The following is a 13,419-nucleotide window of genomic DNA, read 5'->3' as shown; positions in this document are numbered from 1 at the left end:
GGCAGGACACACATCAACCCCCTTTGTGGCAGTCTACAGTGAATGCACATCACTAGCCCCTGCCACTCCAAAACCAGACAGCCAATACACATACCAGCTGAGGCACACAGAATGGTTAAACAAGAAAATGCATACTTTCTAAAACTAAACACAAGGAGATGATAAAAGGAGCACTGAAGCTTTTCAGACACTCACCCTCAGACACAGATCTGGGTTGAATCCATCATTGTTCTTTAGCTCACTTTGGCAACCTAGTTCCGACCCAGCTATATTCAAATCAGTCTTGACCCTGTGCCTCATAGGAACAGTCCTGCCCAAACTGCCTAGTCTGATCTATCTTGGACTGGAAACAAGCATCCTGGGACTGGTTTCAGAGTAACAACCATCATCATCCAGACAAGCTTGAATCCAGTGCCCAAGTGAGCAAGGGAACCACGTCTTGGCATACCCTGCCAACTTAGGGCGAACAAAGCAAACACAAGGAGATGATGGACGGAGTGCTGAAACTTTTCAGACACTCAGCTCAGTCACAGATCTGGGTTGAATCCATCCTCGTTCTTTAGCCCACTTCGACACCCCAGTTCAGACCCAGCTATATGCAAATCAGTCTTGGCCCTGCGCCTCTTGGGAACAGTCCAGCCCAAACTGCCAAGCTAGGTCTTCCCTGTACCAGAAAGAAGCCTCCTGGGACCGGTTTCGGGGTAACACCCCTCATCAGCCAGGCTAGCTTGAATCCAGTGGCAAAGTGAGCAAGGGACCCATTCTCTCTTATATCATAATGATGAAGGAGATGACACACGTTTATTTAAGTAGGAAAGATGTGTGCTATAATTCAGTAAATAACAGACTAGTGAATTTCATGATCCATGTATCTGCTGTCTGACCAGGGAAACGGGTGAGCCAGCGATAAGCGATATTGCTATACTGCTAGATGGCGAAGTCATCAGTTTGATAGCACATATTTGCTCACCATGGAAAATGTAACGTTAAAACTGTTATCTGCGTGACAGTAATGACCATTTCACAGTATGGATTGTCAGATTGTTGAAGGTGAGTACCTCGAGCCTGCCTTTAATGAAATGCTAATGACCACAAATGTGAATGCCCGCACAAGTAAACTCTCTAACCAAGTATTTTTTATGACAAGGTTCAATGTATTTGTGACTTTTTGATTTTCCTATCACAGACAAGTAAATTGGATTAGAGCCCAGCTCTGTAAATAAATAGCATACACAAAGAGAAAGATCTCAAGACTTCGAGTTGTGCAAACCATGTAAAATCATATACAAAATAGCTTATCTGTTCTAACTGATAATGCTGCATCCATGTACATACAAGAAAATACACCTTCATATTTTTGTAAAACAAGAAATGTGAGAAGTTACATTTACCTCATGTATCCTTTGTTTTGTCAGATATCCCCTGTACCAATCTGTAAAGAAAAAAATCGATGTTTGTCTTTTTTGGTAGCAAAATTGAACTGGAATGCATTTTTAAGACCTGTGTTGTAGACATGGAGATTCTTGAATCAATATAAATCTGCAATTGTAGTTGTCACAAATAAACTTTCAATTTAATGAGGGCCACAACATGGTATTATTGACAGTGTTAATGTTCACCTCCTTAAGGGTATAGAAAGTCCACCACTACCTAAAAACGTATGAAAACCATATTTGTGCAGACTGTACTATGCTACTTATTACAGTTTTGTGTGGTGAAGGCACAGTCCCCTCCCTCCAGCAACAATTGCAAAAGATAGCATCTTAAAATCTGTGCCGTGCCGTTGATGGAGCAAGGATTCACACGTAAATCGATTTTCATGTACTCAACCCTCTCAAATAACTCATAACGTACTAATTAGCATGTTTTGTCTAAATAATATTACATTACACAACATATCTAGCATCTAGGGGAAGCTTTTCAATGTGCTTTTACTAACTATAATCCGCTTGCATTAAAATGGCTGCTGATACGCGGGATTTCCTACTGCGCATGCGTCTGTCATACTCACTTGACATGACGTACTATCTTTGCTTGGAGGGAAACGTTCGCTTCTGCGCACTAGAATTAAGATGGCTGCTTTGTGTTACATCATGCATGAAGCTTGCACTGCTTCTTTTGCTACGCTGTTTGTTGTTTTGCCTAAACACTAAACACAATAGTTAAAATAAATCAATGGGAATAGAGTAGAGATAAGTGGTATACAGTGCATTTTTTTATTCTGTGTTCTAAAATTGTTTCTTTTCTATTTTTTATGTATTTCATTTCGGGCCTGGGAGGTGCTATTACTCCATCTTGAAAACCCACACTGCACATGTCAAAAATCCAGAAGGAGCTTTAGTCATTTGACATTGAATCAAAGCCAAGCTATCTTCACACTAGAAGATGTACCTGGGAACCGGACTTGATGACCCCAAGCGGAAGACAAACTGTTAACATTGTATTTTTATAAGAACATTCAATTGTTGGGTGGAATAAAAATGCTTGGGAAAATAAATTGATGGGCGGGAACGTTAAATTAAATATTTGGAAAAATAGTTTCAATTTGGTATGGTGTGATGACCTCTCCACATCCTTTTGTCCAATTAAAATTGGGGATCCTTACACTTGCAACATTGGGGGTGGTACACTGCCCTGTAAAATAGTATAACTAGAGTAGGCTTAGCTAGTTAATTTGTCCGACTTGTCCGAAAAGCTGACCTGTCACTGACCCAACGCACTTAATACGTAATCGAGAGCAGAGGTGCTGGCGGAGCACTCTGTCAGAAGAATCGATAACCCAATCGGGGTTACTGGGAAGGGAGATTTGAAGACCGAATCGGGGTTTGACTGTTGGCTGCAGGGAAGGTGCAACGCAGGCGTAGCACATTAGCTGTGGGTGCTGGTCTTAGCCTGAGGCGGTCCTGTCCTGATCCAATTTTGTCCGTACCTGTCCTGATTCTGGTTTGCATCTATTTTTTCCTGGTGGCACCTGCACTTTGGGGTTCTGTCCTTTGACCCAGCCTGGGGCCAGGGTTGGTCTTCACACCATTCTAGGTAATTATAATAAATGTGGGTTTGTCATTGTACTGTTTTTCCTTTTTCCACCCTCCCTATGTTTCAATGCCTAATGAAAGTTTCTCATTCTATCATAACCTAATCATATTTTTGTTGATTGATCAAGTTTCAGTTAATGTAGTATGGACATTGACATTTGATAATTTACATTAGATAAAGAATTTAAACCTTCCCCGAGTTTGTGGTTATTATATGAGTGCAAATGATAACAAGGAACACATAGACAAAAACTATGAAATCCTGAAAAAAGTAATTGAGGAACATCAAGCTTATCCTAAAGAGAAAAAAATGCGCAAAATAAGGCGTGACAACCGTGACTATAAGGACGGTCGAATATATACATTTGCTAAGAAATTTGATCAGGTCACACTACCAGAAGATAGAAAGAGATTGAGGGAGGAGAGTGAAGAAATGAAGACCGCTAGTAGTACTTCTATCTCTTTTACCAGCAGTTTGGCATCAAGTACCAATATTAATGACCACCCTTTAGAGGAGGGCACTTCCTTTCAAAAAGAACTGGCCAAGTTGAGGATCAGTGGGAAACAAAAGAAAAAAGAGCCAAAAAAACAAGGAGAGGAGGGCGGAGACAAAAAGGGAAGTACAGGGGATCAAGCGAAGGAGGATCCCAGGGTATCCACACACTCCAAGAAGGGTCTGAAGTAGGATCAGACAAGCCTGACTGTGTAACATCCTTACCTAATGATGATTTAAAAATGGTAAACCTCTCGAGCAGACCATTGGGTGCCGATGAGGAGACACTGCTATGTAAAGGTTTAAGTTTTTACCCAACTCAAGATGGCAATTTTGTTGATGTTCATATTGACTTGTTTAAGTTTATGAGACATGTAAACTTAAAAGACTTTTTTAATGACAAGCAACAACATTTACCAATGTGTCCTAATGTTACTGTATTAGCATCACATTCTGTAACAGAAATTAAGGGTATACAATATTTTACATCTTTGAAAATGGAGGAGGAGTTTGGATTATAAACAATTATGGATGAATTGAGTATCATTGAAAATCTTAATGTGGATAGTGGTCTTAGACCCAAATCAAATTTCACCCCCCATTTCCCCCATCATCCTAACATTGATACTTTCTTTGAAAAAAGTATGGAGGGCCTTTATAAAATGGAAACCCCTAACAAATACAGAGTTAAAGGACACACCAACCTTACCACCGGGGAAATATTGGCACTTACCAGGTTACAAAAAGACAACAGTATAGTCATCCGAAAAGCGGACAAGGGTGGCAATGTTGTCGTTATGAACACCGAGGACTATTTGGGGGGAGATCACACGTCAACTGAGTGACACCCTTTGTTTTGAGCAAGTTAGATCCAACCCAATGGCTGAACTGAGTAGGGATATTAATTTGAAACTTATTGAATGGAAAGACACCTGCCTAATTTCTGAGAATGAATATCGATATCTGAGAGTGGAAAATCGTCAATACCCGTGCATTTATATTTTACCTAAGTTACGCAAAGAGGGAATGTTCCCACCGGGAAGACCTATCATATCTGGTGTAGGCTCCCCGACTGAAGGGCTCTCCGAATATGTTGATCTTAAACTACAACCTTTGGTCTGCAATTTACCATCGTATATACGTGACAGCAAAGATATACATGCAAAACTTAAAGGTTTCAGTTGGTCTGATGACTTACTCTTTGTCACTCTTGATGTCGTCAGTCTCTATACCTGCATCAATCACAACTTTGGTATTGCGGCAATTAGACCCTTCTTGGACAGAGGTGGGACAGATCTCTTTGAACATAATGAAATGATCATCGAGATGATCAAACTGATTTTGACCAGAAGCTTCTTTTTGAATGATGGAGTTTGGTACCATCAGAAACAAGGTACGGCTATGGGCTCAAAGTTTGCTCCCTCTTACGCCTGCCTTTTCATGGGCTGGTTTGAGAGGAAGCATGCCTGGGGCAAAGGTGCCTCCCCCTGGATGGAACACATCGTGTTCTGGGGGAGGTGCATTGACAACATCCTTTGCCTTTGGTCTGGTACGGTTGACACCCTCAAAGAGTACCTTTCCTTTTTGAATTCAAATCCCTTTAATGTAAGGTTTACTATGGAATGTAACCATGAGTCTATTAATTTTCTTGACTTACATTTTTATGTAAAGGATGACACTATACAGAGTACTCTATATCGTAAGAGTACATCATGTAACAGTGTTTTACATGCGAGCAGTGCACATACCAGTTCGGTGATAAACAACATACTATTTGGCGAGATGGTTAGATTTAGGCGCAACTGCAGCGAAACAAGGAATTTCACTCAGAACATCACAGAAGCAAGGAGTAGATTTACCACCAGGGGTTACTCCAAGAGGGTACTAGACACTGCTGAAAAAATAATGCAGGGACTACAGCGCAAAAAAACTCTTTTACCTAAGAACCAGAAGAGAAATGAGAATGCCGGAGGACAGTTGTGTTTCGTCACTGCATATATAACCATAGCAGTGAAATTTTAAAATTATTTAAACGCAATTGGCATTTGTTACAAGCAGTACCGAGCCTTAGCGGCACGATCCTAAAGAATCCTTCAATTACATATAAGAGAGGTGCAACCCTTAGGAATAGACCATGTCCCAGCTATGTTATGACACCAAAAATTACTGCAACATGGTTTGCCGAAAAACCTTGTGGCTTTCATGTGTACAACTCATGTAACATTTGCAAGTTTGCTAAAAATAAAACCAAAACCTTTAGCCATAAAACGAGTGCATCCCATACTGTGAGGCAATTTATCAACTGTAATACCACACATGTGATTTACATCATTGGGTGTCCCTGTGATTTAATTTATGTAGGAAGCACCGTAAGAAATGTAAAATTAAGAATTCAAGAACACAGACGGCTATCCTCCATAATGACACCAAATATCCCTTGGCTGAACACGTTTCTAAATCTCACCCTGGGAATAACCAGTTTTGGTTTGACGGCATTGAACACATTGAAGCCTGTGCCAGAGGTGGGGATAGGGAACTTGCTCTATGATAAAATGAAGCCAAATGGATTTGCAGATTACGAGCGACTACACATGGTCATAACACAGATACTGAAATGCACTATTTCTTGAAATAATGCACTCAATATTAAGTAATTGGGACTATCACTGAATCAAGAAAAGGTTACTTATAGATGTTAATTTGGCCGACAATGCTAACTGAGTGTCAAAACTTTGGGACTCCGTCCCTGGCCTGTACCCATGGATCTATTTTGGGTTTTTGTAACAGGAAATTTGTGGAACTTTTTTTAAATGAAAAGTTCATAAAAGTATTGTTTTTTTGCTTGGGCCTACATCTGATCATTGTGATCTCTCTCTCTTCCTCTTACCCTTATCCAATTCCCTTTTGGTTATAATTTCATTATATTGCGTGAAGTTGAGGGGATATGGCCTGGACTGGGGGAAGCTCTTTCCCCTGCCAACTCTACTATTAGATTTCCAATATCACGCTAACTGTGACTAAAGTGAGATTACACATTGTTGGAGTATATCTCATATCCTTATTATCCCTTAGGATCCATTCTCAGTTAATACAGAGTCGCCAGTTGAACAAATTATACTTACCTTATTTGTTTATTTCTTCACAGAAGCAAACTGATCATAGATATGCTCCCATTTTGGAATTTTTCCTCTTTAACTCTTTTATCTTTTCATTGTTCGGTGAAGACATATGGTTGTTGGAATGGAACTGTGATATTAATTGCCATTTTAAATACAGTGTCCTCATTAGAAATTAAATACACTTTATAGCACAACCAGAGAGTTTTATTTATTTCTTTTGACATGACGCTGTTGACTTGGTCACATCTACTAGCATCTACAAGCAAATTTCACTTTTTGTACTTGTATATTAATAATTAATTGAGTCTCATTGATAATATTTACATTGGATAGATTAGATTTACGAGCTATTTTCATTTTTGTTACATGGTCTGTGATAATTTATTTTGAGCCATGGAATATATTTACTTTGGCATTTTTTCATAATCAGGGTATAATTATTTATTTAAGAAGTATATTTCGTTGGGCAATATTGTCCGTTTCTACCTACTTCGAACCGGATGTTTATTCTTACATACGGCGCCACTTCCGGTGAATGCGAAAAATAATAAGTGGCTGGTCTAGTGGTTGTACGTAGTGCTGATGATTGCGGTTTTCTTTACACACGATTACTTCCGCTTAGCCAAAGACAGAATAGGTGGTTGGTCTAGTTTTTGAGTGACGCGGTTACCTTGGCGTATGCCTTTGGCAACGCCCAAGGCGAAAATTGAACAGTATTTGAAGGCGACTCGAAGATGCCTTGAACTTCGGCATTCCAAAGTCGTGGACTCAGGACATAGGTAACTTTTTTGGGATCGTGGACTCTGTAGCCCTTTATTCTGATGGGGTACTCTTGAATTTGTAGTTCTTCTAAATATAATTGTAGGCGTTCATTGTGGCTGGGATTTTATTGCACATCGGGGCAGACTGTTTCACTTAGGATTGTCGTCTATAACTTTGATACTAACATTTTATTAGGATAACTTATGGACTATGGCATTTTATAATATAAGAGTTTGCTTTAACCGTTTGACAGGATAGAAGCGGGGAATTTTTGTTCGGTTTTTCCATGTCATTTTGAATTGGATTGCCATAGAGTGGTGCACATATTAAAACACTTTGGGAGACATTATTTCTCTTGGTTATTGCCAACATGTTTAAAGAGTTTTGGTGTTGAATTTTGGAGTCTTTTTTAGATTAGCCATATTAAACTGGAAGCCTAGCATCACTACTGATTTTTTCGGCAATCTACCCCTGTCTTTTTTCTCTCTAGGCCTATTATAGCCTGGGCTACGTTTACCCTATAGTTCTACACAGCCGGACATGGACCATTGACCGCTTTGTATTTCATCCTTTTTACACTTCAGGTAAGAATTTTCGCTAAGATGTTAGTTACATAGAGTTGCGGCAGTCAAACCTTTTGCTAGCTATAATACATTTCGACTTGGATTCTCCGTTAGTTTTTAGACCTTCAATTGACATCAACGCGACTGTGCTGTCCAGCGAAGCCTTCATTCATTTATCCAGGTTATAGTGGATGGCGTCTCACGGATTATTCGGGACTGCAAGCCATTGTAGGTCAGTATGCTGCTGCAAATGCTTCAATACTATGTTTTATATGTTTTTCAATATTGGTTAAGTTGAGTCACACTGGCTTTTCTTTTCCTCTATTATTTTTATTAGGCCCCATCAGGAGCCTGGCTCATGCCCGCTGTCTATTGACATTCTGCTTGCACTGATTATCTGTTGAGCGAGCTACAAATATTTAAGACCGGGACTAATTCTTCGAATCTGATAAGGTCAGTTATGTCTACTCGTGGTCAACTTATTCGGTCATTTTCAAATTTATTATGCAGGTAAACAGGTTATGACAAATTACAGGTATAACCATTTTCACCATCACTCTAGTTATTCACTTTTTTTGTTTTTGTAAACCTGGCCTATACTGATCACTTGATCTTCAATAATTATTGTCTTGATTTTATATACCTTGGTTACATTGACCAGTGGAATTTTAATACTTGTGCTGTTCATTATTATAGTCAAATTACTTGGGACGCCAGATATAATATTCTGCAGAGAAGGTTTGGATAGCAACAGGCCACACACCAAGTTGGTGTTATTATTGAATTTAAGGTGAGATTATAATAAAAAAAAGTTCAACTTGTATATTATGCTCCCCTGTCTGGTAGTGCCTTACCTGCCTTTTATCCCTTGAAAATGAGATTGAGGGATCATGATGTTCAGATACTTACTGTCACACACATATCAGTGTTTTTGCTTTGTTCTCTTTTTGCTCTCCTATGTCCTGAGTTGTTATGGCTTTTGGATAAAGCTATCAATTTGGATTGAATAGAGAATATAATTTATAGAATATGATTGCATAAATTATTTGTTTGTTGCTCATAATATGTTGTCGTATTTTTGTTTCTCTGTTTGTTATAGTTTAGTGATGATCATATTTGTATAAATTGTACTTGTTTGAATATTGATTTGTTTGTTGGGCTCTTGATATTTTACCTCAAAGAACCTCCTTTTAAATAGAAAGAAATATGTTGTCCTGTGAACTTGAAAATACATTTTCCTTTATGAGCTGATGCCCGATGTTTATATCTCTGTCTCCTAAATGTTATCTTTACTACTAGAATAAAGGACGAACTTTCAGCCTTTGAGGCGGGTAAACTCGGGAACCACAGCACCAATCCACACACCCGATACACCGTTGGAATCGTCAGGGTGTGTAGATGGTTATTGAAAAAATATACAGTAAAAAAAAGTAGTCCCTCCGAAGTAGCGCCGGCCTGACGTGAGTGCTCACGTCAGGAGCGCGGGGATGAGCGGAGTCTAGGAGCGTGACGAGGAGCAGCGGACATGGCGCGGGGAGGAGCGGTGACGTGAGGAGCAGCAGACAGGCCAGCGGCGGTGCGAGCAGCGGACAGGCTGGAGGAGAGGCGGCTGAGGTAAGGGAGCGGCGGACATGGCGCGGGGGAGGAGCGGTGACATGTGGAGCAGCGGACAGGCCAGCGGTGGTGCGAACAACGGACAGGCGGGAGGAGCGGCGGCTGAGGTAAGGGGACCCATGTCGGGGCAGGCGGGGATGTCGGGGCAGGCAGGTCGGAACGGGCTGCTAGTTTATGATAAAATCATATAGCAATGTTCTCCCACTCATAAGCTACAGTTGTATAAACAAGAGTTTGGCAAAATCATGAAACCTCATATGAGTTTGATACATTGGAATTTGCGAACCCCCTTTTTAACACTGGCCTCGTTTTCTATGCCATATGCAATTGTCTATTATGTTGTGCTTTGTGATTATTCATGTGTATCTATATATGTATTTATTGGTAGTTTTGAGAAATAATCTGAAGACAAACTTGGTCCTTGTATTTGTTTTTCTTCTTTGTGTATAATTGTTAATTGAGATATCAATGTTGTGATTGGGATTATATGTTTTTATGTTCTTTTTTGTTTCTTCCTTTTGGATTCCTCTTTTTAAATGTATTCTTGTCTTTCGTGATAATAATTTTGGTTTCTGTATTGATTCAGCCCTGATGAAGTTCTCTGATGGAGAACAAAACGCGTTGGCTGGATTTTAAAGTTCTTTTTTAGATATTGAATTTAAAATAAAGACACTCAAGTAAAAACAACCTGCTAGCTATTGGACTTTGTTTTTTCCGCGCACGCCTACCCAATTGTAACTGAGTGCAAATGTTTATTTACTGCCTATTATGCTAACACCCTTGATCCCTTAGGACTTTAGGTACCGGTGACTTAGATTGGTAAGTCAAATGGTATAGGTCCTATATGGTTAAAGGAAATTGATTAAGCATAGTTTTACTGTTCAAAGTATGTATGTTGATTTATGGGCCCAGGTGAGTATGGTAAAATCTCGGGCAGGTGAGCCCGCGCTCTATCAGTTTATTTTGGTAGTGGAGGTAAGGGTAGGGTTTAGTTAAGATAGGTAGTTAGTTATAGTTAGTTGGTTACTTTTATATTTGGGGCTTTTTACAGTGTGATATTTGGGAATTGTTAATGCAGGTACACTGACACCCTACTCACGCTTATTTCTTCTTTCCTGCCTCGCCCAGCCGTTTTCTGAATCTGTATTCGGCGGCGGTGGGCGCTATCTTAGGTGAGGCTGGGGGAGCGCTCTAGTCGCGACGGCCTCCCACCCTCCCTGAGTATTTAGCCTGGCTTTTCGGTGACCGCGTTGCCTTTACGAAGCTCTCCCTAGCGAGGGCGACTAGGGCTGCGAGCTTGTTGTCAGACAGTACCTTGGGGGAAAGACCTTGCAAAAGCATTTTAGGAGCTTTTTTAAAACCAATCGTGCTTTTATATTTGGGGCTTTTTACAGTGTGATATTTGGGAATTGTTAATGCAGGTACACTGACACCCTACTCACGCTTATTTCTTCTTTCCTGCCTCGCCCAGCCGTTTGCTGAATTGGTATTCGGCGGCGGTGGGCGCCATCTTAGGTGAGGCTGGGGGAACGCTCTAGTCGCGCCGGCCTCCCACCCTCCTCTCACCTTATATAATGTGCATTACGTCCAGACGGCGCAGAGGGCTGGCGCAGCGGCCGCGCCGGATGCGCGCCAAAGCCGCGCCTAAGCCAAGCCCGTCCGCGGCCGGCCGGGACCAGGGGCCATGACCCCTGGCTTGTTTCCCCCCCAGCCACATTATTATAGCAGGAGTATGCGGCTGGGCTTTCGCCCTTTCCCTTCCATCTTTTGCAGCCACTCCATGGAGGCACTTGAGTTGCGAACCTGCCCTCATTGCTCATTTAAAGGCAGGAATGTTGTGCCTGCTTTCACGGACGGTGTGACACTCAAAGGCGGCCTGCTAAATTGTAGGTCGCTAAGTAAGCATTGTGTCCAACTATGGGACCTCCTATTAGATGAGGAGCTTGATATACTTTTCCTAACGGAGACATCGCTGGGTGAGCATTCAGATCCTGACATCCTTAGTACTGTCCCACCGGGATATATCCTCACTAGAATCGATAGGGGGGGAGGGATAGGTGGGGGCATTGCCATTATTGTAAAAAACCCAGTTGAATGCTCCCTGCTCCCGATTAAGGTGGATAACTGTGAGGTGGGAGAGTTTAACATTAAGATCGGCCGTCGTGAATCCATATCTGACATTCTAATTTACAGGCCCCCGGGAGCTATGGGGAATTTTAGACTTAGCCTGCTGGAAGGGGTCACCCATCTTGCCATCAGACACAGCAAATTGATGGTGCTGGGTAATTTAAATATACATTTAGAAGACCCCCTTCTGAAAGATGCGGTTGACATGCGACAAGTTCTTCAAGAGCTGCAACTTGATCTGCGAAGTGAAGCCGCTACTCATGAGCTAGGCCATTGTCCGGACCCTGTGTTTGCCAGCAGGGATGGGGTAAAAGTGCTGACACCTCAACCACTTCCCTGGTCGGACCACTATCTAGTGCCACTTCAATTCTGTTATCTACCCCAGAAGACAGTTAGTAATGACAATAGTAATTTTCCCCAACGGAAATGGAAGCAGTTCTCTCAAGAGGCTTTTAACTTGCTCATACAGAGGGTGGGTCCACCCGTGGGCAGGGACAGTGACAGGGCAAATACTGAATTCAATGAACTCATTCTAACTGCCTTGGACTCGCTGGCTCCCCGTAGCAGTTACGAGACGAAAGGTGGCAGACAGCGAACTGCCCCTTGGTTTACCCAGGAGTTACAGCTAATTAAATCGGAATGCAAAAAACTTGAACGGAGCTGGCGGAGGAATCCGTGCTCGCAGGGCAAGAGTTGCTACAGTTCAGCGCAGAAAAGATATCAATGCGCAGTACGCAGGGCGAAAGCAAAACACTATCAGTCCCGGATAGAGGAAGCAGAGAGCTCGTCTAGAGAGCTATTTAAAATCTTTAAGGAGATATCCTTGGTATCTAGCTCCAATGCCCCAATAGTAGATTCTGTTGCAGAATGCAACAGGTTAGCTGACTTCTTTTCTGGGAAGGTAAAGAACATCTATGCCTCTTTTTCCAAACAACCCGTAAGTGGCCCAGAATTTAGGGCTGCGATGATACCCATCGATACGTGCGCCACATTACAACTGTTCACAGTTCCTCATACTGAGAGCTTAACCAGGATCTGCCGCAGCGTCAGATCAGGCTCTCCCCTTGATCCTGCTCCTCCCAGAGTGGTGATTGGCGGTCTGTCAGTGCTTGAACCTTACATCAGGCATGTACTGCAGACGTCTTTCTCCACTCAACAGCTCCCGGGGGACTGGAAGAGGGCGGTTGTGCTGCCTATTAGGAAAAAGCCCAACGTTAGCCTAGAAGTGTTGGAGAACTTAGGGCCCATATCGTTGCTTCCAAATTTGGCCAAAGTCGCAGAAAAAGTGGTGAATTCTCAATTTGTTGAGCATCTTGAGAGAGTTAATATTCTTCACCCCTCCCAATCGGGCATTCGGGCGGGCTTCTTGACGGAGACAGCTCTTTTGCGGGCCACGGAGACCCTCAGAGCTGGAGCGGATGCCGGGCACACCATGGCCTTAATAATGCTCGAACTCAGCGCAGCGTTTGACACTGTAGCTCACTCCATCTTGCTACAGTGTCTAAACGAGGCTGGGGTGCAGTCGTTCCTGACGGGGCGCTGCTTTCAAGTTCAACAGGGGTCCTGCCGCTCCTCCGAGGTGCCGCTGGACCAGGGAGTGCCACAGGGCTCAGCTTTGAGCCCTACACTCTTCAATCTTTATATGGCCTCCCTGGCCAAGCTTGTCCAAACGTTTGGGGTGGAGTTGGTGTCCTACGCCGACGACA

At 42.2% G+C, this 13,419-nt stretch overlaps 1 protein-coding gene across 1 annotated transcript in view; it reads right to left on the bottom strand.

Annotated features, from left to right (window-relative positions):
• DOCK2 (dedicator of cytokinesis 2) overlaps window positions 1–13,419 on the bottom strand; it is a 2,333,210-nt gene that overhangs the window by 2,057,255 nt on the left and 262,536 nt on the right. Inside the window, exon 3 of the mRNA XM_086931425.1 lies at window positions 1,392–1,432. Coding sequence (XP_086787551.1) covers window positions 1,392–1,432 — 41 coding nt within the window. The remainder of the gene's footprint in view (window positions 1–1,391; window positions 1,433–13,419) is intronic.

Source organism: Lissotriton vulgaris, chromosome 7 (assembly GCF_964263255.1).
Source record: "Lissotriton vulgaris chromosome 7, aLisVul1.2, whole genome shotgun sequence".
Classification (NCBI taxonomy): Eukaryota; Metazoa; Chordata; class Amphibia; order Caudata; family Salamandridae; genus Lissotriton; species Lissotriton vulgaris.
Note: the sequence above shows the minus strand (reverse complement) of the source record. Positions and strands in the feature narration are given on the sequence as shown.